This window comes from Felis catus, chromosome D2 (genome assembly GCF_018350175.1).
Source record: "Felis catus isolate Fca126 chromosome D2, F.catus_Fca126_mat1.0, whole genome shotgun sequence".
NCBI classification, from domain to species: domain Eukaryota; kingdom Metazoa; phylum Chordata; class Mammalia; order Carnivora; family Felidae; genus Felis; species Felis catus.
Genome location: NC_058378.1, coordinates 6,516,460 through 6,532,034, shown reverse-complemented (window position 1 = coordinate 6,532,034; position 15,575 = coordinate 6,516,460). Strand labels below are relative to the sequence as shown.

The 15,575-nt window shown below is 43.7% G+C and overlaps 1 protein-coding gene across 3 annotated transcripts in view; it reads right to left on the bottom strand.

The window, feature by feature from the left end:
* The window catches only part of A1CF (APOBEC1 complementation factor), a 77,150-nt gene that overhangs the window by 13,928 nt on the left and 47,647 nt on the right, over window positions 1-15,575 (bottom strand). For all 3 annotated transcript variants that reach the window (XM_019814212.3, XM_006937714.3, XM_045039859.1), the window contains exons 5-7: window positions 13,580-13,818; window positions 8,306-8,470; window positions 1,163-1,260 (exon numbers count right to left, since the gene is read on the bottom strand). In XM_019814212.3, the coding sequence (XP_019669771.2) occupies window positions 1,163-1,260; window positions 8,306-8,470; window positions 13,580-13,818 (502 nt within the window). The remainder of the gene's footprint in view (window positions 1-1,162; window positions 1,261-8,305; window positions 8,471-13,579; window positions 13,819-15,575) is intronic.

The window sequence follows — 15,575 nt, the reverse complement described above, 5'->3', positions numbered from 1 at the left end:
TATACACATATATACACATATATATGCTATATATATGAAACTTATTTGGCTGAACTATGAAAGATGTGTGTGTACTTATCTTATATACATATACATATACATATACATATACATATACATACACATACACATACATGTGTATACATACATGTGTATACATATATATACATATACATATGTATACACATATACATATACACATATACATATATATACACATATATAATACATATATGAAACTTATTTGGCTGAACTATGAAAGATGTGTGTGTACTTATTCCTCTGGTAGACTTTTAGCTTGCTGACAAGTATCTTTGGGTTTTTTTTGTATCCCAGACATTATTTAGCAAGATAAGTGGTCTATAGAAACATTTTAGTGTTTTTTAAAAATATTTTAAAAATGTTATTTATTTTTGAGAGAGAGAGAGAGAGAGTGTGAGCAGGGGAGGGAAAGAGAGAGGGGAGACACAGAATCCAAAGCAGGCTCCAGGTGCTGAGCTGTCAGCACAGAGCCCGACGTGGGGCTTGAACTCACAAACTGTGAGATCATGACCTGAGCTGAAGTCGGATGCTCAACTGGCTGAGCCACCCAGGTGCCCCAAAGGGTTTCAATGTTTTTTGCATTGATAAGTAAATATTATATTGGCTTCTATTTATAAGTCAGGAGAAAGGACTTAGAAACTAGCTTTTTCCTGGACCTTATTCTTGGCCAGGTGAAGAGACCCCAAGCCTTCCAGAGTAGGGAGATCAAAACTCTGAGGGCGGACTGACAGCAGTGACCTTGACATCTTTTCTGGTCATCAGCCTCCAAAATACTGCACTACTGAGGTGATAATCTCTCAAAGTAATGACAGAAAGTTGCACCTGAGAAAAACACCTTGAAATAACCTACGCCAATACTCCAGTCCCCCACTTGGGAAGGAAGTTGAGGGGCAGTGACTTGTTCAAATCAGCCCAAATTAGAGACAGGGCTGGACACAGGAGTCACATCTCCAGGGTGTTTTCTGTCGCTGACTCTTCTGTTCATCTTAGAGGTAGAGAAAGCCTGAGTGACACAGACTTGTGGGATCGTTCTTTTGAACAAAATTTCCACGCCAAACTTGGGTGGAACTTGTGTGTGTGTGTGTGTGTGTGTGTGTGCACGCACATTGTCCTATATTACCTTTCCATTTAAAGCTTTCATTGCCTCAACTGCATCCTCTCGACTGCTGAAATGCACAAAAGCATAGTCGCGGATTTTCTTTACCCTCTCCACAGCACCTGTAAACAGAGAGAAAGTAGCCCCATTAGCAACCTTGAGACAACACCGAGAATGGTACATTTTAGCATTTGGCTTCCAAGAGTATTTGATTTTTTTTTTGAGACTTATTATTTAGGTTAAGTTCTCCTTGAGAATGTTTGCTATGTCCAGGTTTACAATTGTACACATTCAGTAGAAGCTTTTGTTTGTAATTTTTTTATATCACCTATATTCTTCCATATTATTATAGATTTGTGTTTTCCACTTCCTAGATTATAAGACCTTTAAGAGTAGAAGCATTATCTTATTTTGTCTCTATATAATGTAAACAATAGTAACTTATACTTGGTAAAATATTTTTTCAATTGTTTTGAACTATTGGTCATCCTATAAATATATATTTAGGCGATTACCTTATAAAATTTTATGGCTTTTCCCCCAGACAAATATTTTATTTCTTTTGATTTATGTAGTACAACTTTAGAATTAGGAGAGACTTTAGCAATGCTTTACTTTAAGCTTTTAGAGATTCACTTGACCTTGGATGCCTGGGTGGCTCAGTCGGTTAAGTGTCCAACTCTCGGTTTTGGCTCAGATCACGATCTTGCAGTTTGTGGGTTCGAGCCCCGCATCAGGCTTTGTGCTGACAGTGTTGAGCCTGATTGGGATTCTCTCTCTCTGTCTCTCTCTTCCCTTCCCCCCTTGCTCTCTGTCTCTCAAAATAAATAAACTTAAAAAAATAAAAAAAAATAAAAATTCACTTGACCTTAATTTATTTTTAACTTAAAGATTAGGAATCTAAGGTTCTAACAAGGAAGGTGAGCTTGTAAGGGTTCACACAGCTAGGAACTGGAACTCTGATCTCTTAACTGCTTCTCTGATAGTCTTTTGATTAAAAAAAAAGGTAGTTTCTGAAAGAACATTTGAAAACCAAGATAGTTCTTTCCCTGCTGTTCATAATATCTACATGTTGGAAACAATGTAGATATCCAAGAATTCTCCCTTGAGGAACATCTTTTACAGAAGCACTCCTATATGCAAAAGGATCATATATGAGGACATTAGCTCTCACTGTTGTGGTAGCAAAACTAAAACAACTTAAAGTCCATTCTCCTGAGAGTGATTAAATCTGGTACATTCATATCAAATGAAATAAGTCTTTAGGGGCACCTGGGCAGCTCAGTTGGTTAAGCGTCCAGCTCTTGGTTTCGGCTCAGGTCGTGATCCCGCAGTTTGCAGGATGGAGCCCGCATCCCACTGTCTGTGCTGACGGTGTGGAGGCTGCTTGGGATTCTCTGTCTCTCCCTTTCTCTCTGCCCCTCCCCCAACCCTCTCTCTCAAACAAATAAAAAAAAAAAAGAAATGAGTCTTTAAAGAGAAAAGATAGACCTATGTATGCTTACACGGAAAGATTTAAGACCTATTGTGAAATTCAAAAATTTGTAAAATAGTAAGTATAATTTTGTAACATTTATGTTTTCAAAATCCCAACCCATGTATATGTACAGAGAAATATGGATACACACACACACAGAGAGAGAGAGAGAGAGAGAGAGAGAGAGAGAGAGAGAGAGAGCTGGAAACCAAACTGTTAATACAGGTTATGTAAGGAATGGGGAGAAAATTTGCAGAGAATAAAGGGGGCTTTCACATGTTAATTTATCTTCTTTGGTATTTTACAAACATGTGCAATGTTTATTTCTATTGTTTGTGTAATAAAAAAATAACAAATTGACCTGACCTATTTTAATGTAGAGAGACTGCTGCAGGTGCTAATGGCAACATGAAAATAAAAAAGGAAGAAACGTTTTACCAACACGGTTGAACTTTATATTTTACCTTGATTATGAAAATGTTGTTAGAGAATATTGTTGCCTACTCAGTTTTAAAAATAGAAGTTTCGGGGCGCCTGGGTGGCTCAGTCAGTTAAGCGTGTGACTTCGGCTCAGGCCATGATCTTGCGGTTCGTGAGTTCGAGCCCCGCGTCGGGCTCTGTGCTGACAGCTCGGAGTCTGGAGCCCGCTTCAGAGTCTGTGTCTCCCTCTCTCTGCCCCTTCCCCACTTGCACTCTGTCTCTCAAAAATAAATAAACATTAAAAAAAATTTAAATAGAAGTTTCACCTAGAGTGAAGGTAAAATGGAAACTTCTCTGACATTAACTTGTTAGTAGTTTAGCGTGACGACTGTCCTCTTTTAGTGACACTCAAATGGGTGTGTCTTGAGAGATGCGGTTTCTTCTCCTCTCAAGTTCCCAGACATCACATAGGATGGGACACTTTCCCAGTGGGGTCCAGAAGAGGACACGAGGGTTCTCCTTTTGTCGCCTCCCTATCAAAGCTCAGTCATCTATCCTATCAGATTCAAGGTCACAAAGACAGACGTTTTACTCTGCCACGTGGTTCAACGGCTATATGTTATCTTCTTTTGGAACCATGGTAGGGCTGTATTGTCAGGATGATGTAAAACCATCATGGCCCTCTCTCTTCCCTCTGCATGCAGCCCTTGACTTCTTCTGGCAAAGGGTGTAGAGAGCAGAATTGTCCGGCTCGGCGGAGAAAGTACATAAAGGCAATTGAGACCACGAAGCATGGGACACGTAATTCCCTGAATTTCCAGCACACTGTCTTCTTTCCTCCAGGGTCGGGGAGGGTAATTTTCATGGTGTAACCCCATGGCTTGTCCTGGTGACTGAGAAGTCAAAGGTGGGCCGATAAGGACCTCTGTCTGTCCAGTCTTTGCTCTGTGCGTTCTCCAGTGCTGTCCTTCATCTGGGCTCCACTAGACTGGTAGCCCCCCGAGAACAAGATCTCCTTTGGGGCCATCTCGGTACTGTCTTCACCTAGGTCCTACTTCCTCCCTCGTGTACAGAGGCTGCTCTATAAATAGACATGGGACGAATGAATATTACCAGTCAATTCGCACACCAACTTCCGTCCTTCATATTAGTTAGGTGGCATTTCAGATGACAATGGATCTAAATGTTCTCAAATTCTGTTCGGAGACAAGGAAACAGACTGGCATTTTTGAGCAATACTGTTCAGCTACACCTGATTTTGGAAATGTTACTGTATGAAAATGTAGCCCCATGAAACAAATTTGAGCGCGTGAGCTTGGTTTTCTCTACAATGGTATTGACCATCTGGCTTATTATCGTATGCCCCTTCTTTAGTGTAGAGGAGTTTGTTTACTGATTGATCATCATCTGGCAGAGGGTGGAGGAAAACAAAATGCCCGTGGTCATCGTCAGCAATGGTGAAAAGACTCTGAAGTCCTAATATGGGGAATTAGAAAAATAGTACTCTGAAGAGCAGCACATCAAGTACCTGAAGAGAAACACACCTGGGATCCCAAGGAAGATTATCAGAGGGGTGTGGTTCTCCAAGTGTGGTCTTCTGACCAGCAAGTATCAGCCTAGGTCCACCCCCGACCCATGACTCAGAAACCATGGGGCAGGGGAGCGGGGATGGGGCGAGGTGGCCAGCAGTCTGTTTTCACAAGCCCCTCCTGCTGATTCTGACGCTAAACTGTTTTAGAGAAATCAGATTTTGTAGAATGACTATAATTGGAATTTCCGCGCATACCCTTAGGCTACGCTGGGGAAGAACATACATTTTCAGCCCCAGTTCCTGTTCTGATTGTCATTGATCTCTCTGAGTGGCAGTACAATATTTCCAGGCTAATCGGGGTTAAAACAAGACGGTCGAATATTTGCCAGGAATATTCGGGCTTTTCCGAGGGACCCAAACTTTAAATAGGATTTTTAAAGCGTTATTTTCCTGTTTCTCCCCATATATTTTCCGAGAGAAGTATAAACACACCCTTTCCACTGGAAAATAAACCAGTTCAGCTCTGACTTTTTATTCCTAATACAGCAGATGTCTGCTAGTTATCCATCCCGTATAATTCGTATTCTCTTGGGGAGTGCCAAGAAGCCGCCACACATCATTATAGAGCCCTGAGTTGTGCCATCAGAGGGAGAGAGGTGGAGAGGGAGAGAGCGCTAGCATTTATTATCTTCATTATAACTAGTAGGACAAAAAAGCAAACAAAAAAAGGTCGTGTTTTAATTAGATCAAAAAATACCATGTGCAGCTATCATCACTGTCCATTTCTAGAACCGTCTTATGAACCCCGACTGAAACGCTGTGTCTATGAAATAATTATTTCTGAATCCTTTGTCCCCTGTCCCTGGGTAACCACCATTCTGCACTCTGTCTCTACGAATGTGACGACTTTAGGTACCTCATATAACTGGCATCAGACGGCGTACGTCCTTTTGACTGTCTTGTTTCACTGGGATAAGGTCTCCGAGGTTCATTCAAGTTGCGCGTTTCAACACTCCCGTACGGTTTAGGTCTGAGTGTTGTTCCGCTGCTGGTAATCGTACGTTCGTTAGTACCCAGCGTGTAGTTTTCCACAGAGGCGGCACCAGTTTTGTATTTCCAGCTACAGGGCACATGGTTCTAATTGCCCCACAAACTCCCCGACGTTTCTGTGTCTTCTTCTTCTTGTTCGATTACTACTGCTACTCTTGCTATCTTGGGAGGCAGGAAATGGCTTTGGATTACATTTTCCCGGTGCAGAGCGAGGGATGTTGAGCATCTTTTAATGGGCTTATGGGCTATGTGTATGTGGTAATTGGACAATAGCGTTTTGTGGACAAGTATATAGTTGAAGTTTTACTTGTCTTAATTTTTAGCTGTTGACTTATTGGCGCACTTGATATACTTGGGATGTCGATCCTTTACCGGCTATATTGTTTGCAGGTGTCTTCTCTTATTCTGTGGGTTGCTTTTGCAGTGTTGAAAGTGTCCCTTGATGCACTTTTTAATTTGTATATAGTTCATTTAATCTATTTTTCTTTGTCGCCTCTACTTTTAATACCATCCAAGAATTTATTGCCAAATCCAACGTCCATGAAGCTTTGTTCTGTATGTTCCTCTAGTGTTTTTATAATACTAGCTTTGTTTTGATCAGTCTCTGATCCCTTTTGATTTAACTTTATACCTCATATCAATCCAGTCCAACTGTGTTATTTGCATGTGGACGTGCCATTCTCTCAATACAATTTATTGAAAAGATTGGGAAAAAAAGTATTGAATAAAAATAAGAAGGTCGGAAGTCAACACAAAGCGGGAGCAGCATCTACACACGCACATCTCATTCCTCTGCCCACAAATGCATCAACTTTCGTACCTCAGCTCACGCTTTACTCCTCTTAAACACGAGTCTCTCTGCGCCACAAGGGCGGGCTGTCATTGCTGTTATTCTTCTGGAGTATCTTGAACTCCTCCCACACACACCTCACACCTGTTCACTCCTCCCACAGTGCCTGGCACACAGGAGCTACTGAAGTCATGACAGTTGAATGAATGAGTGAATGAATGCAGTAAGGATGGGGCATGGAGGTCACAGAGTTGCGAAGAACATGGTCTTGGCCAGACCTGGACTCTAATCTGGGATTTGCCCCTTGCAAGTTGTATGACCCTGAGCATGCTACTTAACAGCTCTGGGTTCTGGTTTTCTCATTTTTACGATGGGAGTGACAGAGTAACCTATATCCTGGAGTCACGGTGCTGAATAAATGACACGTGCTGGGAAAGTGCCCGTGGCCATGCCTGGAGCATAAGTGAGCAGTCAGCAGCCAACCACTTGCAGTCTCTATGTTAGTAATGGACTCACAGCTGGGGGCATGGGGCCACACCATTATACTAGAATGGCAGGAAGTTGGCAGAATTCCCAAAGGCTGGCAAACAAAGAATCTGGTGAGTCTTTCAAAAGCGAGCAGTGGCATCCTTACTAATTATCTTCAGAACAAATCATCAGCTTATTCTATTACACCTGACATGGCACCCAGAGTTGGCAACAGGAACACACGAGGGGAACGTTCTCCAGCTGACTTAACATGATGGCACCATGGCTCATGCTTATCAACAAAGTAGAGAATTACTACCTGGAGACAGAAACATTTTAATTTATGGAAAGGTGTTCCCACAGTGATAAACTTAGCCAGAGCGTGTCCCCAAACATGCTAATTCCACAAGATGATTAGCCAAAAAAACGAGATCTGTACTCCAAAAATTTGGGAAATGAGGCATCCTATATCTCTTCTTTTGGATACTTTCAAAGCATATTAGAAGGTTAAGGACTCTGAGAAGTCCCACAATGAAAAAAAAAATCTGTCTGATGTTGGTGAAGTTGTTGTTTACAAATTTATTTGACCATGGGTCTCTTTTATCAGAAGCATCTGCTAACAGTCCATAGAATTAATGTTCCACAGAGCTGGCTTTGGGAAATGATTATTTGGACATTGTTTGGTGAGATGTATTACTGTCTCACTGTTATAGTTCCCATATGAGAAAAAAGTGATAAGGACTGAATCTCATGGTTCAGTTCCTTCCTCCTCCTCTTCACCCAAATGAGTCTCCTAGGATTAATTCTTGCCTCCCTCCTTATGTACCTAAAGTCACAATCATGTTGCATTAGACCAGTGGTCCTCCACTTGGGGCAATTTTTCCCTCCAGGGTAAATGTCTGGAGACATTTTTGATTATTACAGCTTGCGACTGGCATCTAGTGGATAGAGGTGTGGGATGCTGTTAAAATTCCTATAATGTGCAGGACAGAGTCCCATGACCAAGAATTATATGGCCTAAACCATCAAGAGTACTGAGGCCGAGAAGCCCTGCCTCAGATTCAGAGTTATGGCCATGCATTCATCAACACAGTCAATATTTAGTGAGTGTCTACTATGACCTGGCACAGAGATAAGGGCTGAGGAGACCATAGAAGCTAAAAAACTCTCTTGGAATTTATCGTTTAGTGAAGGCAATGTGTGTTAATTAAGGCATCACACAGATAATTGTAAAATTATAATGTTGATCGATGTTATGGACCACATGTCCCTATTTTCTGATCCAAGGTTGAAATATGGTGTTTGTAGTCCTCATGCAGTTATGAGAGTGCCACACGAAGCCTGCCCTGTTTAAAGTTATGGGAAGTCATCTCAAGCCTAAGTGTTTTCAGAGCACATTTCAAAACAGTCATCTTGTATGGTATTTCCCACCTGGTTTAATATTGTTGAATTCTTTCTCAATCATCTCTTCAGAAGTAGACAGCATCAGGTTTCTCACATACAGGATTTTCACCGAAGACATTGTGTCTTCGTCAACTTCTACTTCTGGTTCTGCCCAGTCTACTGCGATAGGATGTCCCCATAACTGAATTCTTCCTGTTCAAAAGGATCACAGGTATGATTAGTTATATAGAAACCGGGACAATGCCATCTCGGTTCATGAGATGGCCTTTTAACTTCAGCGGATGCTTATGGTCTTGACTGAGCATGAAGACAAATATTAAAAGGGGTGGATACTGATTTCAAGAAACATTCCAAATAAATGGAAGAGCTGACTAGAAAGGACTTCTGTGTGACAGATGGTTTACGGTAATAATTGCATACAAAGGGAACCGGGATGTGGTTTGAAATGGGGCAGAAATGAGGCCACGATAGGCAGGTTTGGGTCTTTGAACAGCTCTCACGGGGAAAGTAAGTCTTTGAAAGTGAGATGGCAGAAGAAGAGAAGGGAAACAATGGATTTAGGGCTTGGACATAGAGTCTGACTTCATGAAGCATTAAGGTCATTAGGGAGTATGTCTGCTGCTTCTAGAATCTGCGTGGCCAGGTGCCACCACCGAGCAGTCTAAAAACCCGTGGTGTGTGGGCAGGAGTGAGCAGGGCTCAGGCAACCCTGGTTTGTTCTCTGTCCCTTAGGCTTGGTCAGGGCTCCAATCATCTGTGTTCATGCCTAGTTCTCTGGCTGCACATGGGCAACTTGGGAATTGGCAGAAACATTCTTGATCCCGATCGAGAAGACAAAGAGTAATGGAAGGGTCTATGATGAGAAACCGAACTCTTTTTAAAGGGGTAGTTGTTCCCCGTGACTACGTATATTTTTGTATTTCTACAGTTGCAATTTATTGAGTGTCTTGCACTATATACTGTGTTTTCCATATGCTACCTTGGTTCCCGCTCACAGTAACTCTCTGGGGGAGGGGAGTGACTGTCTCGATTTTACAGAAGAGGAAATGAGCTTTAGAGGGATGACTAACTTGCCCAGACCCACTTCACCTCTTCATGGCTCCTTTGTGTTTTGGGGTTACCCAGCCCTGGACCCCTCCACAGGGCAGAGCCCAGCTGAAGTGATGGGGGGGGGTCAACTCAACTTCTAAATTTGATTGGAAGTCTTGTGTGTTTTTTATTAGTTGTTTTGGAATAAGCTACAGCCTGGAAGCAATAAAAAGCTTGAGAGAACACAATCAGAAATTCTCAGTGTTGGGAAGGGTTCAGTTGTTCAATTATTATTCCACATGGGAGGCAATTATTTTCAATCAAAAGGCATCTTTTTATTCTTTGGAAAGCAGTTAGTGAAACCATCTGTGGCACTGACTCCCTGAAACCCAAACAAAAAAGAGACACATTTACATGAGTTAGCTAATCCCAGAGGGGCTGGTTCTTGTGGGACCCCAGTGGCTAGCTACCTGCCCTGCATCCCAGGGGATAGTTTTCTTCATCCCTCTCTTCCCTCTTCTTCCCTCTGCTCCCTTCTATTCCTTCCCCTTCCTTTTCCTTTCACTCCTTTTGCTTTGTTTTCCTTCCCTTTCTTTGCTTTACATAGTCCTTGCTGACTGTCCTAGCCCAAGATCCCCCTGGTTTCTGTAGCTGAAGGCTTCTCAGCGTTGGCCTCAGACTGTAAGGGCTTTGAGAAATACCCAACCTGAGTCCCACTCATTGTTGAGCTGGACCCAATTCCTTTCCACTTGCAACACTGGACTGTTAAGTTTTCAGAATTGTGTGAGCCAGTGGATGCCATCTTGGTAGTTTGAAATCAGCCACAGTGGGACTGTTAATACCATGGGAATCTACACATACTACAAGGCAGGACTTTGGATTTTCTCTGGGAGTTGCCTGTTAAACATTGACCAGCTCAGGGGCGCCTGGGTGGCTCAGTTGGTTGAGCATCTGACTCTTGATTTCAGCTTGGGTTATGATTTCACGATTCGTGAGATCAAGCCCTGCATTGGCTTCCACCCTGTTAGTGCTATTAGCTTGGGACTCTCTCTCCCCCCACCCCTCTCTGCCCCTCCTCTGCTTGCACTCTTTCCCTTTCTCTCAAAATAAATAAACCTAAGTTAAAAAAAAAAAAAAGATTGACCAGCTCATCACTGACCCCAGGACTCTCCTTCCCAAATTTGATATGAGTGGTCCGGGTTTCAGGATTCCTAAAATCACCTCAGTTAATTCAGCCCAAGTTGAGAACACTGCTCTAGCCTTCCTGGCCTGGAACTACAGTCTGCCTTCAGTTGGCCCGAAAACCTGCAAAAGGCTGAAGTGGACAGAAATGAGAGGAGGTACGGTAAGCAGTGATCTCCAACATCCCCCTGAAAGTCAGTGTTGCAGAGGGATTTGGAAACATGGCCTCCGAAGCCAGACAAGTTCAAACATCAGATCGCCAGCCTGGCTAGGACACCACCTTCCTAACCATCAATCTCTTCATTTATAAAATTGGGATAATCAAAGTCACTACCCAGTGCTGTTGTGAAAATAAAAGATGATACACATAAGGGACTTTTTTGTTTGGTCTCTTTTCTTGTGTGTCTAGTTTCCTCAGAGTGTGCACTCTTTGAGTGAAATAGTTAGGTTTGATTTTTTTTTTTTAAGAATTTCCTTCAGAAGAGAGCAAAGCACATTGTAGAGTCTTAGTAAATGCTCCCATGCTGAGTGGTTTCCACGTGTACTTGTTGACTTCCCATGCAGGTGATGGCCAGAACCCTTAGTTGGAGGATTTAGCACTGGATCGCAAAACTAGCTCCACTACAAGATCATCTGGAAAACTGAAAACACCAGTGCCCCAGAGAAACAGATTCAGCTGAGGAGAGATTGATTTGGTTGCTGGTACTGTTTAAAAGCGTCCTCAGGTTATTCAGATCTGCGGCCCATGAGGGACAGTCATTGACTTAGACTGCGGGTTCTCAGACTCATGGTCTCAGAAGCATAGCATCTTGGGAACTTGTTACGAAGGCAAATTGGCAGACGCCATACCTGACCTTCTGACTCCGGAACCCTGGAGGCGGGGCCTGGTTAGCTGCACTTTGACAAACCCTCCAGGTGGTCCCCGTGCAGGCTGACGCTAGGGCTTTCCTCAGAGTATCCTTTGAATGTTCTGCTGGCCTCTCAGTCGGATGCAATGACTTTGTTTGACACACGCCTCCGCAAACTTGCAATGTCCAGAGAGGGCTGCTGCTGTCACCTGGGAAGGTAGGTGGCTGGGAGGCAATACATCGTGTTCGACAGCAATTTTCTGTCTCTAAGTCTGAATCAACGAAGAAGGAAAAGCTTCTTGTGGTCCTTGCTTATCACGTTTAGTAAAGATCTCCTTCTTTCAGACTAGGCCCTCCAGAGGATGGTCAGTGACCGAAATCCTCTGTTGTTGACTGTATGGTGAGGTAATAGGTAGAGTGTCCAAAGGGGCAGTAGACTGCGCAGGTAGAGAGAAGCACTTTCATGGGTCGATATGCTCTTTTCTTTGAAGACGGGAAGTTGAGGGGATATTCTAGTTCTTTAGGAACACTGGCTCCTGAAAACTATCTTTCTCCCATTTTGGACCGTCTTTCACTGCTGTGCTCCCCAACCCCCTTGGGACAGAGTGGCACCATTCAGTCTCTCCACACATAGAGATCAAATTCCTACTATTGGCAAGAATTGTAGAAAAGATGACCTGATATTTGGAAACAGTGACCTGAGGGTAATGTTCAGAATGGAGTAGGCAGATGGTGGGGTACGTCCAGAAGAACAGAGTGGGAAGAATAATCTCGAGTGTTTGAAAACAGTCTATGTTTGGGAATAAATGTTTTGAGACTCTACGGGTAGTCTGAGGTCAGTATGGATACAAGGAACTTTTTCGTGGCAGAACTGTTGAACAGAGAAGAGTTGAAGAAGACACCAGAGATGAAGTTCAGGTCACCAAAAGGCTAAGGGTGCCTCATGAGGAGGGCCCGCGATTCTCTGTGCCTGGGCGGCACAGGTCTGACCATCGGGTGGTGACGGAGTAGTGAAAGGAAGCATCGACATTAAAAATGCCCATCTCTCTAAAGGACTCAGCAAATTTGGGGGCTGTTTCCTATCTTTTCTCTTATAAGCTGCCTCCATGAAAATATGGATAAAAAGTCTTCCCCAAGATCAGAAGCCATCTTCCAATTTTGCAAACTTTAGAGGGTGAATGCTCTCATTGAGTTAACACTTGTTTATGTTCTGAAGTATAGTTGATACCCATGTTACCCTAGTGCCAGGGGCAAGGCATAGTGACTGGACAACTCTACGTGTTGATGTTGCGCTCACCACAAGTGTCGCTATCACGGCCCCATATAATACCATTGACTACAACGTCGTTACAGTACCATTGACTACATTCCGACTCTGTACCTTCCGTCCCTGTGACTTCATTATGGCTTTTTTGTGAGGATGTGTATGTGGACAATGTAAATCTAGGTGGTGGTTGTCTTGTCTTTAATTCTCATGGCTTTTCCATGGTGTTCAAGAGAAGAGTTGACTCCAATGTGTCCACTCTGGCATTCTTGAAATCCTCTCATTTTAGTATCGATGCCTCTTAATACCTTACTTTGTGTAAATTTTGGTGACTATTTTAGAATGAGCAGAGGACTTTCAACAATTTACCCTAAGCTGATCTGACTGAGGGAAGGCCTTGTTGGAGTCTTTAAATCTCTGGAATTGGTGGCTGTTGCCCAAACAGGACCCACCCTGTGGTTGTAGCACCTACTAGGTACCTTTCTGTGGAGGGCTGTTATTTCTACCCCGCCCCCCAGCCCCACATTAGACACTGAGGAGTCACGGTATGAGTTCATGTCACTTAATTGCCATCAGGCTAATGTGTCGCTTGCAGGCTTATTCTACATTGTAATGGACAACCTCTTCCATTTCTAGTAAGCCTGACAACAGCATCTGTATAGAAAAATAACGTATATATTCACTTTTGAGAAGATTCCTCACTTTAACACCTTGTTACAGGGCTGCTGCAGCTCCTAGCTCTGGAAGTACCCAGGGCAAGTGCATTAGACTAAGGGCATGTTTTCCAGAACCCATTCTGTGAAAACTTCAGGGAGCTTAGTCTACGGTAACATAGATAAGAAGGGGAAGGGAGTTAGGATAGCGCAGAAGCAAAGCTCCAGAGCAAGCCAACCACACCCAGCAGATACCTCCTCTGCAGGGCACACAGCAGCCTGAGGCAGAGCAGAGGAACCTTCTCTTTGGGGAGGGGATGCCAACCTGGCAGCAGCTTCCTTCGGGCCATGGCAGCTGTCCGATGACTCTCGTACTCCACGAAGGCAAAGCCCCGGTTTCTGGATTTATCTGCGGCGCTCGGGTAGACAATGACGTCGACGACTCCCTCGGTGACCTTTTTCATCTCCGCTAAGATCTCCTCTCGCTTTTTGGTCTTGGGGATCCCCCCGACAAACAACCGGCAGTTGTCCACACTGGCGCACACCCCTAAGAGACGCCCGTTTCTGCAAAAATAATGAATGAACGAATGAATGAATGGCATTCTGCTTGGCAAGAATCCTGTGTGATTGAGGTTTAAGAAGTTGAAGACACGAGGGGCCCCTGGGTGGCTCAGTCGGTTAAGCATCCGACTTTGGCTCAGGTCATGATCTCACCATTTGTGGGTTTAAGCCCCATGTTGGGCTCTGTGCTGACAGCTCAGAGCCTGGAGCCTGTTTTGGATTCTGTGTCTCCCATTCTCTCTCTCTCTCTCTGCCCTTCTCCTGCTCATGCTCTGTCTCTCAAAAATAAATAAATGTTAAAAAAATTTTTTTAAATATAAATAGCTCTTTAAAAGCTAAGTCCACCTTGGGGTGCCTGGGTGGCTTAGTCAGTTGAGCGTCCAACTTCGGCTCAGGTCATGATCTCCTGGTCTGTGAGTTGGAGCCCCGCGTCGGGCTCTGTGCTAACGGCTCGGGGCCTGGAGCCTGCTTCTGATTCTGTGTCTCCCTCTCTCTCTGCCCCTCCCCCATTTGTGCTCGCTCTCTTTCTCCCTCTCTCAAAAAAATAAATAATCATTAAAATTTTTTCAAAAAAAAAAAAAAAAGAAGTTGAAGACATGTGAGCATGGACCTGATAAGTCCTGCAGATGTGACATGTTTGGTCTTCATAGTGTTTTCTCACCACCCAGGATAATTCCCGATACTGGGGCTGCTGCACCTTGGCCCACGTTGCTCACACTGCCTGCCTGGGTGGGGACAGTCATGAACTTGCAAACCTGGCTGCTCCCTGTCCTCGCCAGCCCAACAGGGAAGCTATTCTGACACGCCTTAGAAATTTTCACATAGCATCTTACTTGGCCTACGCTAAACCTGTGATATGGGCAGAACAGGTGCTGTTTCCATTTTCCAGATGAAAAACTTGAGGCTTCGAGAGATTAAGTGGCTTGCTTCAGATGGTAGAGATCTTAAGGGAGGAAATTGGCCTCCGGACTCTCTGTTCAGTTCCTGTTTCTTCTCTATGGTGTTGCTGATTAGCAAGTTAATGTTCATCTCCACCAGCAGAGTGCAGATTAAGCTTTTCTGGGGGGACAGTTGGGGAAATGTGTCAGAAATCTTTTGTATATGATTTGGGGGCACATAGTGCCCCTTCTGGGAGTGTCTTTAGGGAAGAGTTGAACACCAACATTGTTGTGTAAGGATATTCACTGCTATTACTTAAAATAGTCCCCAGACTGAGGGTTGATGGGGGGTGGGAGGGAGGGGAGGGTGGGTGATGGGTATTGAGGAGGGCACCTTTTGGGATGAGCACTGGGTGTTGTATGGAAACCAATTTGACAATAAATTTCATATATTGAAAAAAAAATAGTCCCCAGATTGGAAATAATCAAAATATCCCAGCATCCAGGACCGGTGTAAGGCATCTTGGCTGAGATGATATCGACTCTGAGATTGGATGTTTCTTCCTTGTGCACCATAACAGGCTTGTCACCCTGGGTTCTTCCTCACTAAATCCTAATGGCCACCGTTAGGCCATCTAAAAATGCCTCTTCATCTTTCTAAATGTCCCTTTGGGTGAATGCTACTGCTCCTGGCTGAGAATCATTGGTGAACAAGAGACGGGCATTTATACCGTAGAATGCTCGAAAGTCATTATGGGTAGTAATGTAGAAGGGTATTTATTGGTTAAAAAAACGGCTCACAATATGCTGCTGGCTTCAAAATAGATGGCAAAATACATATATGAGGAGACCATTTTGATGGACACAGTGCTGAAAACCTAG